At 37.5% G+C, this 16594-nt stretch overlaps 2 protein-coding genes across 2 annotated transcripts; one reads left to right on the top strand and one right to left on the bottom strand.

Moving 5' to 3' along the window:
- Positions 1-564: 564 nt before the first annotated feature.
- On the bottom strand, positions 565-1641 carry LOC106059959 (uncharacterized). The gene has a single exon (XM_013217677.2). The coding sequence runs from the start codon at positions 1639-1641 to the stop codon at positions 565-567; it is 1077 nt and encodes a 358-aa protein (XP_013073131.2).
- Positions 1642-13612: 11971 nt separating this feature from the next.
- On the top strand, positions 13613-14701 carry LOC106059960 (growth hormone secretagogue receptor type 1-like). The gene has a single exon (XM_013217678.2). It carries the CDS (start codon positions 13613-13615, stop codon positions 14699-14701), a length of 1089 nt encoding a protein of 362 aa, XP_013073132.2.
- Positions 14702-16594: the final 1893 nt, after the last annotated feature.

The following is a 16594-nucleotide window of genomic DNA, read 5'->3' as shown; positions in this document are numbered from 1 at the left end:
TGGTCATGTGATCGTTTCTATCAAGTTTTGAGAAGGCCTTCTGGGGGACCCGATATAGAGATGCAGAGTGCGTCAGAGTTAGGTGACCCACAGTAAAGTCGATCGGGTATAGTGAGTCCTCGAGTGAAGCAGTCCAGATCATCTTCTTATCTTATATATCACCGACGTAACTCCAAAAAAGAAGATGATTACGTCCTACGCGTCATGCATGTAGTCATGCATATTAACCAATGACTTAAATTCTGCCAAGTCACTGGTTTTCCTGGCTAGCTCAGGCAACCCATTCCATGCTCTAATAGCACTAGGGAAGAAGGAGTATTTGTACAAATTTGTCCTAGCATATGGGACGAGGAATGTGCCTTTATCAAGACAAAGAGACTACTTAAAGTTGAGTACAGCATTAGTATTCAGTGTATCTTCTAGCCAATTGTGTACTAGTTGCCCGTTGATTTATTAGTCATTAAAGTATCACATTATTTCGGAACTCTTGTTGTCAAGTTATTGAGTTGGTTGTTAAGTTGAGCAGTGCTTACAGAGAGCCTGATTAGAGAAAAAAAAGTAATATTATTTTGACTTTAAACCTGTCATGTGTTTAAACACCTTCCTGTAGCTAGAGTTTAGAAAATAGTAACAGAAAGTATTGGCGGTACAGCCGATATTTATAAACACGGAAGCAGGTGCCCAGATCACTTCTGCGAAATCTCTGTCGTCTGCACCGATCCCTGGATACGCGTTGTAGAATACGATCAGAGACAGCCTCGGGACGTTACAGGCCATTTGTAGGACCGCTAGTGATAGCACCATTCGAATCAGCTTCTTTTCTTGGATGGACAGCTTTGACCTCCTTTTCCTTGTCTGGAGTAAACTGTCAACGGAATCGGAGGACCGTAAACGCACGGAAGAAGAAGCTTTCAATGCGCAAGTCAGCAATGTGGAACAGATTACCAGTACTAGCTGCGAGACTGTAAAGAGAAACATACTGGTGGTAATATCAACAGCAGTTTCCACTGCATCGGAAAAATCCGTAAATATGACCGTGTATTGCATTTCCCGCTCATTAGATATGTTAGAATTAAGATTCTTGGAATCGTCGAGGCTAACCCACTGCATCGTCTCGGAGATAAAGACAGGCAGGAGTGTAGCTACGTGTATCAAGTAGATTACAAGCAGCATTATGACGGTGCGTTGTACTGTAAAGATCTGTTTCACTCTGAAAGGAGCCACCACGCAGAGGCACCTCTCCACAGAGATAAAAGCGGTCAGCCAGCATGAGATAAGGTGCCCCGCGTTGAGGGACCAGCCCATGAAGACGAAGGCGATGACCTGGAGATCCACGGGGCAGGATGGATAGATCTCGCTGGCCAGATAAGTCGCAGCCATCATACTCTGGATGACCGAGGCCGCAAAGTCTGTGAAGGACAAAGCGAAGAGGCTGACAGACATGCTGTCTTTAAGGCCTACTGTTGCGTAGATGACCATACTGACCAAGTTACTGACCAAACCAACAACAGCTAATATACCGAAGGCACCAATTGTAACAATAAAATGAAATATCGTATACACATTGTCACATATATACAAACACTGAGCACTCTTGCCTGTGTTATTATAAACGTCATTTAACAAATCTCCAGCTGCCATGTTTGGAAGTTTAAAAAAAAAAAATTAAATAAATACTAAAACAATTTAGTGCAATATTTTTAAACAGCCTTCAAAAAGAGTGGAATATATGTTAACCAATTTCTAGCATTTAATTGTGTTCTAACTAATACAGTCGTAACTTATAAATGTTTGAATCAAAACTTAAAAACTTGTATGTGGCAGCTAAAAGAAACAAAACAATGGTTAGGAATCAAGAGCTTTACAACTGCCGTACATATCACTCTAGTTGTTATCGTGTTTCTTTGTGTATTCCACTTTGTATTTTTTTCTTCTGAGTTTCTACTCATGAAGTAAAAAATATGTAGTACAAAAAAAAAAGATGTTTACTGTAATTATAACTGTATTGATTTATGGGGATGTCATTATTAAGTGTGAGTGTTCGTGTTCCATGTTGTTATGTATACCAATTAGAACCAGCTTCTCATGACATTTGGCACTTTATTTTCACTCATCTAGTGTACATTCCAAAACCTCCTTCACTGGGAGATTAATGAGAATGGAAATGTCTTCGATTCCGAAGATTGAAGATGAGTGCAGTGTTTTATAGGACTACGCAAACCCAGTTTAGGTAATAGGAAAAACAACATGTTGCGACATTCTAATTGCTGGAATATAATTACAATTGAAACGACGTCGCTTTGTTCTTATTCATTCTTCGTTAACATGAGTTTCTTAAAATTGCACTGACACATACAAAAACTTGGAATGACGTCTATTTCAGGCTTGTTCTTCTGGCTTTGAATTAACATCGTTATTGGGATTAGTGGCGTGTTCTTAAGCCAATACACAGCTAGGGAGACATTGTTATATCTCCGTGGTGGATTCCTAATGAGACCTTTCTCTTTGATCTCGTGATTTGTTTTAATGATGACATGTACTTCTGTCATAATCTTTCCTTATCTGAAAATTTTTCAGAAACACATCAAGCTGATCGATGACTTTTTAATCAGTATTCATTTGGTAAACAACCTCTCCTGTTTCATTAAAATTAAGTTTATAAGGATTTTGAAATGAAATCTTTTTACTAATAAAAAGAGACCTTTTTTGAAGTCAAGGAGAAAAAAATAATGCAATATTATTCTGAATCTTTGACATTGAATACCATAGTTAAAACAAAACAAAAATTATTATTAAAATGGACATATAATTTCTTTGCATGCGGTATCAATATGCTTCATTAATTATGTTTATAAGGAAACAGAAGGATACTTTCTTTTTCACTTTAACCGTGAAGACGTCTCAGAAAAATTAAGTTTGTTGCAAAGTGTGATTCTTCATTGCCATATTTCAACTTATCCTTTAGTCTGTTAGACTGTTTGGGCTACACACAAGATCTGTTGACCGTCTTTCTTCATTTCTCTTTGTCTTTTGCCTTGAATAGATTTCCTTCAATGACAGGCCCGTCCATTCATTTATGATGTCTTTACATCGCTTTATCTGCCTGTCACTTCTTTTTCCTGGTACTGTTCCCTGAAAGAAGGTCTTTCTAAACCTCGAAAATATTGTGATGTAGCCGTAGAGTTTAAGTTTGTGGTTTTGACGGTAGTAAGCAGGTCACTTGGGATCCAATCGTTTTTCGATCCTGTTTTAAAAACTTCGTTTGTGATGCGGTTTTTGTATGTGACACCTATGATCTTTCTGTAGCTAGGATGATCCTCTTTAGTTCTGCAGTCAGCTTCCAAGATATATATAAGAAATGTGGCCATGACCAGGAAGCACATCAGTCTGATTTGAGTATCAAAGGCTATGTCTTTGTCCAGTGGCGTAGATAAAAATTTGTGGGCCCGGGAGGTTTGACCTTTGTAGGGGCCCTGTATTTTGGTATTTGACATCATGGCATGATATAATAGCGTAATGTTAAATGTAAAAACTAATTCTGGACACTCATTTAGGGGCTCAGGTCAAGTGGGTCCCGGTGGGGGGGGGTCGAAATCGGAGCTACCCTGCCCCAAGCTATAGCTACGCCACTGATAGTATGAGCATTATTTAAAAGAAATGTTTAGAGCTACTGGATTGAAATGAGCTGAGAGAGCAGCCAAAATCTTGTGACATCTTGTTCCAGTTGCCATCAAATTCTCCCCCCTCCAACACCCTGGTTACTGCCCTTTTCTTTTCATATTGTTTTGAGTTGTGCCAGTGCTGCTGTGGACTGATTCTGGCCGGTTTTTATTTACCTAAATAAATGAGCTTACTAACTTTTTTCCGGGCAATAAAGGCCTACACATGTTACTATACAAAAAACGCCAGGTCAGACTATACGACCACATCCGGTTTGCTAAGACATTTTTGCAGTATCATCAAGCAAGACAGACAAACATAAAGGTGGAAAGACAACATCCAAGAATGGGCAGTCCTGCCTATACAAGAGACTAATCTTGTCAAAAGACAGATGAATGCAAACAGCCCTAGGATCGCGTGAGGAGCCCCAAATATCTAAGGGACTAAATATGAACCATATCAATTAAGTGGTTATGCTAACAAAGTTTTTTTTCTTTTCTTAATTATAAGAATATGTCTACCTGGTAGTTAATGGGAGGTCATGACCCCAAGAAAACTGAATCAATGATACTAATATAAAAGATTTTTTTTGTTTTTCAAATGCGAGTTATAAATTCATTTTAAAAATAGAAGTTAAAAAAAAACAGGAAAACAAAATATACGTTTTTAAAAACAAAGCTTAGATGAAGTATAAATGTATGAATTGGTTCGGATCAGTTCATGTATGTATGATTGACCTAGACATAATAAATCTGTGCGATGAGAAATATTTTGTTACCTATTGTTTCTAGTTAGCTTTTAACTTTCTCATCGCGCTATGATCCAATCACGTGTCTGGACCTGTTATGGAAAGGGGAGGGCAGAAGTGGTCGTGAATGTTGACATGATCGTTTTTCAAATACATAATAGAGGAGAAATTAAATTCAAGGGGACTAATTCAACTTACACCACCACATCTGTCAAGTACGATTTCTTTCCCTTGTTCAAGATGCCAAACAAAATCATTAATTACCAATGTTTTATTAACTGATTGGTTAATTTGCTTGTATTGATTCTTGTGTTGTCAGGTAAAAGAAATAATTGTGCAGAATTTCAGCTTGATCCGAGATTTGTTGCGGAGGATATAGCGTGTACAAACTTTATAGCAGACAGACGGAGTCACTATAAGCTTTGTAAAAAAAAAGTGTTGCGTTTCATTTCCATTTTATCTATAAAATAATTATATTCCCTTAAGATAAAAATTTTATTGATAAGGATGTTTCTGTTACGGTCTTGGCTATCCCCTGCCCTTTGTTTCCTAATCACCTTCTACACTATTATTTCACTTCACATTGTATTCACGGCGTGAATGGCATAGCCTTTAATTAAGGATATCAATAATTATTCTCTCCCTTTGGATTCCAGAAGCGTCCGTTTCGTTAAGCCAAGACTGGGCAATACTTCTCAGCCTCAGCGTGACGCCCTAGCAAATAGGGAAGCAAAACATAATTTCTGTTGAGGTGCTAAGAGAGGTAAAAGAGACCACAATCCACTCGCCGTTACTCAAGCAACCGTTTTAATGGCAGACACCGGGTCGGATTATGTGGTGCAGGGCAGGAAGAAAGGAATTTCCTCTAACGTTCTAACCCCACGTCTTGGGATACGAGCCACTGGTAAGAAAGATGTCACAAATCACATCTACTTTGGTCCCTCTTAGACTGAGCAAAAGTTTAGCTTTTAGAGCCAAAGGTACATGGTTCAAAGTCTCATGGCCCCTTTTTTAAAATAAACTTTTTACTTTTTATAAATTTGTGTGTGTGTATAAAAATATTTAATTTGTACCACTATAACCTAACAAAAAATAATTTTGGCTGAATAAATATATATTCTAGCTTACAATAAAGACAAAAGGCAGACTTATGAGTTCGAGATGTTTATCTAGCTTTCTTTGTAAATTATTACTTCTGTATCTTGAATCATGATTTTGACAGCTAGACTTATCTAACAATAGGTTTAAACCATTGTTTTTAAAACATCAACATACAAAACGGTTATACAACAAATATGACGGCAACGTGGTCGAGAGGCCAAGTGCGCTTGAACTTAGCTTGGATTGGCTACCTAGAAGGGGGCTCGAGGTTCGACACCCGACTCGGACAGAGCTGTTTTCTGAGAGTATTAAGGCAGCACGGAAAACCAACTCCTAGATACTCCCTCCCTCTCCCCCCCCCCGGGTCCACAAATTAAAGTGGCCCCACAGTTCTAATTAGGTCGGGCTTCCATGGACTCAGACCGAGCCCTTATTATGAAATAAATTTTACACAAGTTCATATCTGAATTATTTCAATATATTATCTATTTATTGTTCTGTTTTACGGCTGTTACTATTTATAAAGAACTCGCGTATAATATCTACATTCAACTAGAAAATGATCAACCAACCACACCAATGCATCAACCATCAACAAGTTAATGATGATTTTCATACTAGAGGTATTGAGATGTAGATTGCAGTGTATCGACGATGATATTTCAGTTCAGCAAAAGAAATTTAGAAATTCATGTTTAACAAATTGTATCATATGTGTGGTAAAATGGTAAAATTTAGGGCGGCTGGTCTTTGTGCTGGCTACATGACACCCTCGTTAAGCGATAACCTTAACATCATATGCCAATAAGCTCGCAAGGTCTAAAAGGGAAACTTTACTTACTGTACTAAGTGATTTAGAAATCATAAAAATTAAGTAAAATAGCAATGTATTTTTTTATCACCTGAAGGGTTTGTACCGAGACTTGCAGACTTCTTCAATAGTGGCTAAGATAGGCTGGGCGAAGGGGTTCTGAATTCAAAAATTCCCCGGGACCCCACTTGAGGGGTCCCCCAAAACGGTGTCCAAAAAGTTTTTTTTTACATTCAATATTAAGCCAATGCCATGTTATCTGGCTACTCACGTTGTTTTGTAAATTCTTGACCATGTTGCATGTATACCACATATTACACTTATATATTTGTTAAGTAAATTATCTTATGTCATGATTTTGATTGTCAAAATGCAGGGGTCCCTTCAAAGGACAAGCCAGACCCTCTCCCAGAGTGCCCAAATCCCTTGCTACGCCACTGCTCTTTGAGGACCTAAAATTACCTAGGACTATTCTTGTTACTTGTCAGAAAGCTGTATTGTTGCAGACCTGGCTACTCATTAGACTATTTCTGTATGGACATTTTAAAGTGAACAACAGTGACTCAAGTTTCACTTTTAATGAATATAAATTATTACAGTGTTAGAGTTAATTTGTAACACGTCTGTATTACTAAAGATATAAAACTAAAGCGATAATTACAATAAAATGTATTCAGGGCGTAGCTAGAAATTTTCCATCATTTGGGGGCCGGGGGGGGGGGCTTGACTCTTTTGAGGCCTCTGCATTTTGCGTAATATTTAAGATTTAATGTCAAAACTTCATTTACAGCCCCCTTCAAGTGTTTTTTTTTAAGTCTCCCCTCTCCTCCCCAACATTAGCAACGCCACTGAATTTATCCCCTTCTTGTTAAACTAAAGGCCACACAACAACTTTACTATTTCAAATTTTTTGAATATTCTAAAATAAAATAAGATTACAAAGAGAGTTTGTGTTGTCACACTAATTCAGATAAGGCCTCCGTCGGAGTCGGATCCCTGTCGGTTCTGCCTATTCGCAAGGAATATTCGAGACGTGGTTAGATTTTGATGGTAGAAAATAATAATGTTTCAAAGATTCATTTGCCGTTTAAAAAAATATGTTTTTTTTCTGTTTTACATGTTTTCGATGTTCTAAGTTAAAAATAATTACCATCTCACTGAATGACGAAGAATCGGAGCGAGCAGGGTATGAACCCTGCCTGGTCGTGCAGTTTGCGCGCTGGACTGTTGTTCGGATTTATCGATGGTCCTTGTTTCAAACCCTGCTCGCTCCTATCCCCCGTCGTCCTGCGGGAGGTTTGGACTAGGAAGTAAACTTCAACTCTGAAGGAACATCCGAAGCATGTAAAACAAACAAACAAACAACCCGAGACCTTCGAGATAACCAGTTCAGCACGCTAACCGCACGACCAGGCATTGCTCTTAACTTAATAACAAGCTGGTTACAAACTAATAGCCTATTATTGATAAAGAGATATATTACACATTATGCCATGGCATCTAAAAAATTGTAAGGAATTGGACTGGTTACGTAGCCAGCCGCAGCTTTACGCTAATGCAGGGGTCGGCAACCTTTTAAGTCGGAAGAGCAAAAAATTAGAATTTACAAAATTTTAAAGTTTTTAAAGAGCCACAACATTTACATTTTTTTTCTTACCAACAATAAATAGTACTCACACAATATTTAATGAAAAAAAACCAACAAATATACTTATATTCTATGTCATCAGTGTTTTCACAACAAATTATATAATATACATATGGCATTATTTGGTAATTATTTTTTTATTTCGGTAGTACCTAAAGAAGTTAAACATTTACTTACACTACTAACTTGTACTTCACTAACAAACAATTGAACAAACAAATTAATGGGGGAGGGTTGTGGTGACAGGCGAGTACAAGTGGCTCAGAGATAGAATCGGCGCCTAATTTTCGTTAAACGATTCAGAAATATTTTTTAAAATGTTTGATAAAATAAATAATATTTGCGTATAGAACTTAAGAGCCGCAGCTTCACCCCCAAAGAGCCGCATGTGGCTCGCGAGTAAAATGTCGCCGACCCCTGCGCTACTGCACGAAAGTTGCTGCATAAAAAGTCCATTTTAAAAAATGTGCGTCACATTTACATACAAAGTGCATTTTTAGCCTTGATAAACTAACTGAAATGTTTTCTTTTAATTTTAGCAGCTAGTTGACCAGTAAAAACACCTTTAATTAATATTTATATTTGTTGTAAACATTTCTTGTACATTTTTAAAATATATTTGACTTAGTGATACTAAAAATACACATAAGATTGTCTTTCTTTGTTAACATATTGTAACATGGCCTCCTTGCATGTACGTAATTGTCATAGAAATGGTGTATTTTTATGAAAAAAATGTCTTGCAAAATTAATTTTATAAACTAAATGGTTTGCTTATAGAAAACCAAAAGTAGCCGTTGCATCTAAACTTTTCAAGCCGCATCGCATGGTGAAATAATATTTTTCATTTCTCTTCTAGTTTTCGATATCTGAGTGTAACAGACGGACATTTTGCACAAACTTAATAGCGGCTTTTCCCCTTACGGTAGCCGCGTAAAACACAATTTATAGTTAATACTTGCTTTTGTTTTATGTAACTATTGTAATAAGAGTGTGAAATTTGATTTCAATGTGTTGCAAACATGTTTAGAAAAGGTGTGAGGAATTTACAGTCATCTAGTCTCCACAAGCCTCTACCATTTCTGAAAAATTTATACATTAAATTGATTAAAGTAATCATTTTATTAAGTATTGTTTGCTGTTGAAAATTTATTTTAATAAACAATGTAATTTATGATAAAATATGTAAATTTAATAAAAAAAAAACACGCACACTTACTTGTATTTCTATATTACCAATTATGCTGAAAATTATCGAAGGACATCAACCAATGCGCACCCCCTTTTCAAATCATTTATCTAAACTTCAAAATCTACATCAAATAATTTCAGGGACGATTTTCGAAATAGAATCTCTTATTGTCAGGGTTCACTATATGTTTGTTTGTACTTGGTTCCTGTGGCTCGATAGGGGGTTCCTTGGCTTGATAATGGTTATATAATTAGGAACAATTACTACTAGACATAGTTAACTCCAACTCCAGAATTCCAAGAATATGACAATGATACTTTAATACTTAATAATCCAATAGAGCATAAATAATGACATCAAACTTCAATGTATATTTAGTACACACAACACCAGTCCAGGAACAGAATACAACTGACTACCTATTTCACTCTAGTAACCAAGGGAAACTCACATCCAAAAACATCAAGTGTATACTGTTCACATTCATGCCTGGGGGGGGGGGGGATAAACAAAGGGATATAACTCTTTCATACTTAAATAGTACAAAGAAATAACACAATCTATCTCACCATACATGCCCCTGACACTTATAAGATGGAAAAGTCGTTAATACGAAGATTATAAACTAAAAAATTCCCAACAATGATTCGGAATTCGGTAAGCATTGAAGATTAAATACCGTTTTCGCTATTTTTAGCACACTTATCAAAAGTCCGAATAATCAAGCATCTAATCTACTTAACTTATATGCTTGCGAGTCTTGGACGCCGACTGTAGAACTAGAAAGGGGGATCCTAGCAATGGCAATTAGATGCTAAAGAAAGATCCTAGGTATCACATACAAAGAAGGCATCGAAGGATCGCATCACGATTATTACAGCGTTTGGACCCAACGATGACCTCTAACTACTGTCAAAAAACGCAAACTTAATTTGCCATAGTATAAGGGCTCGAAAAAAGACCTTCCTACAGGGAACAGTACCAGGAAAAAGAAGAAGAGCAGACAGAGAAATCGAGAAGACTAAGTAAAAGAATGAAATGGCCTGCCATTAAAAGAGGTTCTATCCAAATAAGAATGGAGAAAGATCGTCGAGAAATTCTGTGTGGTGCTCCAACGGTTCAACTGACTGAGGATTAGGTAAGGGTGAAGCTGAAAGTACTTTACTATATTACTGAAAATATTTCAATGCAAAATGCTGGTATTTCAATGTTTTTAGAATGAAAACAACACGTGTATGGAAATATTTATTCCCAAGAATCCCAGAATGTGTGGTTGCGCTATACTCAGGCATTGTAACTCGATCTTTCGAACGTTATGTTGAACTTTAAACTATTTACAGTGTCAACTTTATAATTAAGTCGTTGACGTTTATTTTCTACCGTGTAAACATAATTATATTTTCTATTTTATCCTTTTTTTTATAAAATAGCATAGCCGTTTTGGTTCAGCTGTAAATGTGGAGTTATTTTCTTTATTACATTTTGTATATTTTTTCCCCACTTCCCATCACTGGATTACGATACAATTAAAAAAAAAAAAGAATTAGTTAACAATTAGTGATAAGTACTTAATTTTGTTTCACAGAGAAAAGGGGGAGCTTATCCCTCAGTAATGAGATATAGAGTAGTGATTTTTTGGGGGTTCTTTCTCTTAGTTTAATTTTAAAAGTTTTTTATTGTTTTTTTTTTTCTTGTTTATTCTTTTATTTTTCAAAGTGAACTGTTCGATAGTTGAAGTTCAGAGAGTTGGCAAGATAGTGAAAGAGAGAAAGTTAGTTAAAGAGAATTAGTCAAAGTCAGACAGTTGCGGACAGTCAGTTGAATTAAATGACGTTGGAGTGATTGGAAGATTAACTCTCTCACTATCTATTTGACGATACCTTCGTTCATTTGACCCCAATAATTTTTTTTCTCTTTTTATAAACATTAATTTGTGTAACATAAAAGAGCATGCACCCCCCTTCAATTCTTGGACATGTGTTATAGCAACATAAAAATGGCCTACACATCTCGATGGTCATTTCCCCTCGGAGAGTCGGACCACACAATGATCCATCTTACACCCACGTACAAACCGGTTTTAAAAACAACAAAACCCGAAGTACAGTCCATCCAGTCACGGTCTGATGACGCTGTTTCACAGGCTACAAAGTTGTCTGGAGCAAACAGAATGGTACATGTTTGTAAACAACTGCCCAGACAGAGGAACTTACCACAACTGTTAATTCGTACACATCCAGTTCTGTCAAAACAAGATTGTACCAAAGAAGAAAATTAAAACATTCAGTAATAATAGACCCTGGTTGACCAACATTAAAAATTAACATTCTGTCGTCATCGAGAAGTACATAGAAGTCTATTTATAAAGCGCTGGTTATGAGTGTGTATGTGCTTTTAGTGTGTGAATGTCGTTCGTATGTGCATCTATATTGTGCATCTATACTGTTATTGTACAGTAGTTACACTGAGGTTGTCAATTGTAGAATTTTCATTTGATTGGATCAATAAAAGTTATCTTATCTTGTCTTCTATAACAAATAAAACATTTTCTGCTAACAAAGTCATAGAAGTGAACTACAAATGAACAAAATGAATAATTCCGTCAGATCATGGGAAATAATTACGGATAGAAAGAGTTCACGACACTAGTTCACAAGATACAAGAAAATGAGTCGATGAAAGTCAAGCTAAAACGTTGGTCACATTTAAAGCCAACAAATGAAGCTGTCACTACGTGGGTTTTTTTGTTGGCTGACATTAGGTTCAAGTTTATTACTAGACGACGAATGTGTCAACTGGAAGATACAAGTTATGGAGGAAATATTTGCTCAAAGTCGTCGGCCTTTCTCCCAGTACAATTTAAAGGTGAGTGAAAAATTGCAGTTAAGTTCTTCAGTCAAAAGTTATAATCGAACCAATTTATTTCCAAATATTTTCTGATGCCGTGAAGTAAAACGACATAGTTAAAACCGCCCAACTCATGGAATTAATTTGCGTTACAAACAACATTTGTGAAATCCTAAACGAGCTAGCAGCTCAGAAAATGATTTGACTTCCAATCTCTCCAAAACAAATCTTTAGTAATGTGGTAAAGTTCCCCTTTCAGACCTTGCGATCTATAGGGCAGTTGGTGTTAACGTCGTCTGTTTCTGGGACCCGCGATTAACGAGGGTGTCGTGCGGCCGTCGCAACGACCAACAGCTTTTGCTTTTCCCAAACTAATGTCATGTACCCATTGGAGCTGGGCAGACTCAGAGGCGTCAAGGGATCCTGAAATTAAGGATCCCAGGATTCGAAATCCCTGGTTCGGAAGCCAAGCGCTTTACTGCTAAGCCATCGCGCCTCATCTTTTAACTTTAGCAGGCAAAAACAAAAACGCAAAAGAAGCAGACCCAGAACTTAGTAGCTCAGATTATCTTTTTTTAAAATAAGAAGCAAGGTATTTAAATGTTAAAAAGGGGATTTTGTAACTTAACAATTTCATTTTTTGCTTATTCTATGAGTAACATCATGTGTTTAAACCAGAAGTTATGAGGGAATATATTAGATGAATGATAAATATGCAATTGTAAAAAAAAAAACAGATTGAATTGCGCACATTTTCACATTTTGGACATAGGCCTGCGGGGCAAAGGATAGGATCCTAAAAGGAATACGGGTCTTCCTTTTGCCGGACGACTGTAACAATAATGAAACTGCAACTTAAATTTTTCAATTACACTTTATATTTGAAGCAGTGTTGGTAGCAGTGCCACTCCTACTAAGTTAACATTTACATACTCGAGAAACTTGAAATAAAAGAGGTGAAGACAAAAGCATACACCTTGTGATTAAAAGTTGTCAAGTGCAGCAACTACATGTAATTTTAGTGGTAAAATAATTACAACCTAATTAGATCCTTGGGTGTGAAAGTATTTTCATATTCACCGAAGAAAGACCTGAAAGTTATTTATAGATTTATGTACTGGGTCAAGACGATAGAGGAACAGACACAAAGGGAGAGGGAAGACTGAGCATTAAATGAGGAACAGAGGAAGAATGTATAAGAGGGACGCACAGGTAGCAATTAACATATAGCTTGAGGGTACGTAGTGAAGTGAAGAATAATGACTATTCTAAACACGTAATTATAACCAAATTATCTTTTCACTATCTCATTAATACATCGATCACGAATACTCTCACACGTTTTTAAAAAATGCGATGTTAATTAGTATTCTTTTCAAACTATGGAAATCTTTCAAATGCCAGTGTTTAATTTTCCGTATCGAATCAAAGAAGTAGTACAGTTCTTTGTCAGAGACAAAAACGAACTTGTCACCACATAGTCAAAGTTACTATTATCAGTCATAAGCAATGTCTGTTTTTATATTTCATTTAACAAGATGAAACATGTTTTAGAACGAGCCTGGTAATGGTTAGATTGTAAAGAAACTTTGGTTGTCATTCACAATGTCTGAATCCGCCATGCTTGTCTACGATGACTACGACAAGGGTTCCTTATACATTTCCGACAACGCGCTGGAAGTATTTATCCTTGTTGTCAATATAGTCGTCTTAGGTCTCATAGCGTTGACAGGAGTGATCAGCAATGTAATCAACATGGTCATATTTGTGAAGCAAGTTCTTAAGGACAGTATGACTGTTGGTCTTTTCGCCCTGGCTTTCACGGACTTTTCCGTCACGACCTTGGAGTTGAGCATTTCATGTATCTATGTGGCCAGTGTTTTGTATCCAGAGAGTCCTGTAGATTTATGGGCGTTGGCGTATATCTCGTTTGCTTGGGCGGTCTATGCTTTGTATCTGACCTCTTGCTGGATCACCGCTATGATCGCAATAGAAAGATGCTTTTGTGTGGTGTTCCCTTTCCAAGTGAAACAGATCTTCACAAAAGGTCGCTGCGTTCTAGTTATTTTTATGATATACGCGATTCACATCTCTACGTTTATCCCCGTGTTCGTCATTGAGAAAATGGAATGGGTTCTCGTGGAATCACCCAAAGGGAACGCCTCTCTCAGCGTTGTTCCGGAAACATGGGTGTACACCGTTGTCTTCTCCGACGCCACGGATGAAGTGGAAGCCGCTATGGACATTGCTGGCGGCATGTTCCTCTTCATGACGTCTCAGCTGGTCCTCTACGTCTGCTCCGTATGGATGACCGTGTCTCTGAAGCTCTCTTCCACGGTTCGCACTGCTAGGCTCCTGTCCGACGAGAAGCCGGGCAACGATTCCAAAATGACTCTGCAAGAGAAGCGTCTGGTCAAGATGGTGCTCTTTTTGACTTTGCTTCAGTCTGCCTGCAACCTGCCGAGACTAGCCGTAACCATATTTTACCACGCATTCCCTGGTATAAGTATAGAGCTACACAAAAACTTCAGCACTGTGGTATGGACATCCTCAGTGGTCATCAACAACATCTCCTGCTCCTGTAACTCTCTCGGCTACTACTTCCTGAACTCCAATTATCGCAAAACGTTTAGAAAGATATTTGAAGGCCACGTCTCCAGTCTCGTCCAGAGTAAAAACAGTTCAATCCATTAGTTCTTCACCAGTATGCTTTAACGAATACTTATAACTGATAAGAAAAAGTTTAACTGTTGACACCGGTCGTTGACTTGTAGGACCAAACTGCTGGTAGACAACTAAACAGTTGTAGGCATAATATATCTTAATTAATGAAACTTCAAATAATTTGAATAACTTCCTTGTGAACAAAACTAACTATAATTTTATTTATAATATAGACAAAAATCAACTTGTTGAAATAAATGTTATAGACTTGTACTAATATTTTGAGCAAAATTAAACTCTCGACAATAACACAACCTTTCAGTCTCACGTTCTAAAGTCTTCTGTCCTAGCTCAGACCAAAGAACGACAACACCACCAATATTACAGCACAACAATTCACTAGCCTCTTCCCATCGTCACTATAGAAACGCGTTAAAAATCACGCGCGCACACGCACACACACACACACACACACACACTCTCTCTTCTTTCTTTCTCTCTCGCTCTCTCACTCTGTCTCTCTCTCTCTCTGTCTCTCTCTCTCTCTCTCTCTATCTCTCTCTCTATCTCTCTCTCTCTATCTCTTTCTCTCTATCTCTTTCTCCATAATACCAACATCAACAAAGTGTTGTACTCTTATCGATTCGATTTTTGTGAACTGCAACATCCAATGTAGAATACTTAGAAAACCTATTTCCGACATCTTAAAAACGACTAAAAGTCGACTTGATAAAGTTCTATTTACTGAAAAAAAAAATCGTTAATGTTTTTATTGGTAATCTACATTGTATGATTTCGCTCTATTGTCAGCGATCAAGGAATGGTAGGGACCTATTACACTCTACAGTCAGCGATCAAGGAATGGTAGGGACCTATTACACTCTACAGTCAGAGATCAAGGAATGTTAGGGACCTATAACACTCTACAGTCAGAGATCAAGGAATGGTAGGAACCTATAACACTCTACAGTCAGAGATCAAGGAATGGTAGGAACCTATAACACTCTACAGTCAGAGATCAAGGAATGCTAGGAACCTATGACACTCTACAGTCAGAGATCAAGGAATGGTAGGGACCTATTACACTCTACAGTCAGATATCAAGGAATGGTAGGAACCTATAACACTCTACAGTCAGAGATCAAGGAATGCTAGGAACCTATTACACTCTACAGTCAGAAATCAAGGAATGCTAGGAACCTATAACACTCTACAGTCAGAGATCAAGGAATGCTAGGAACCTATTACACTCGACAGTCAGAGATCAAGGAATGGTAGGGACCTATTACACTCTACAGTCAGCGATCAAGTAATGGTAGGGACCTATTACACTCTACAGTCAGCGATTAAGGAATGGTAGGGACCTATTACACTCTACAGTCAGAGATCAAGGAATGGTAGGAACCTATTACACTCTACAGTCAGAGATCAAGGAATGGTAGGGACCTATTACACTCTACAGTCAGCGATCAAGTAATGGTAGGGACCTATTACACTCTACAGTCAGAGATCAAGGAATGGTAGGGACCTATTACACTCTACAGTCAGAGATCAAGGAATGGTAGGGACCTATTACACTCTACAGTCAGAGATCAAGGAATGGTAGAGACCTATTACACTCTACAGTCAGAGATCAAGGAATGGTAGGGACCTATTACACTCTACAGTCAGCGATCAAGGAATGTTAGGGACCTATTACACTCTACAGTCAGCAATCAAGGAATGTTAGGGACCTATTACGCTCTACAGTCAGCAATCAAGGAATGTTAGGGACCTATTACGCTCTACAGTCAGCAATCAAGGAATGGTGACTTGAGAATACGATTGACTGTTCTGACATTAGGAAGACGTGACTTCAAGAAGATGTGACTTAAGGAAGACATGACTTAAGGAAGACGTGTCACAAGGAAACATGACTTAATG

The sequence above is a fragment of the Biomphalaria glabrata genome, chromosome 9, assembly GCF_947242115.1.
Source record: "Biomphalaria glabrata chromosome 9, xgBioGlab47.1, whole genome shotgun sequence".
In the NCBI taxonomy this organism is placed as follows: domain Eukaryota; kingdom Metazoa; phylum Mollusca; class Gastropoda; family Planorbidae; genus Biomphalaria; species Biomphalaria glabrata.
Note: the sequence above shows the minus strand (reverse complement) of the source record. Positions and strands in the feature narration are given on the sequence as shown.

Coding starts and splice junctions, on each gene's coding strand:
- LOC106059959 (XM_013217677.2), bottom strand. CDS start 1,641: ATGGCAGCTGGAGATTTGTTAAATGACGTTTATAATAACACAGGCAAG.
- LOC106059960 (XM_013217678.2), top strand. CDS start 13,613: ATGTCTGAATCCGCCATGCTTGTCTACGATGACTACGACAAGGGTTCC.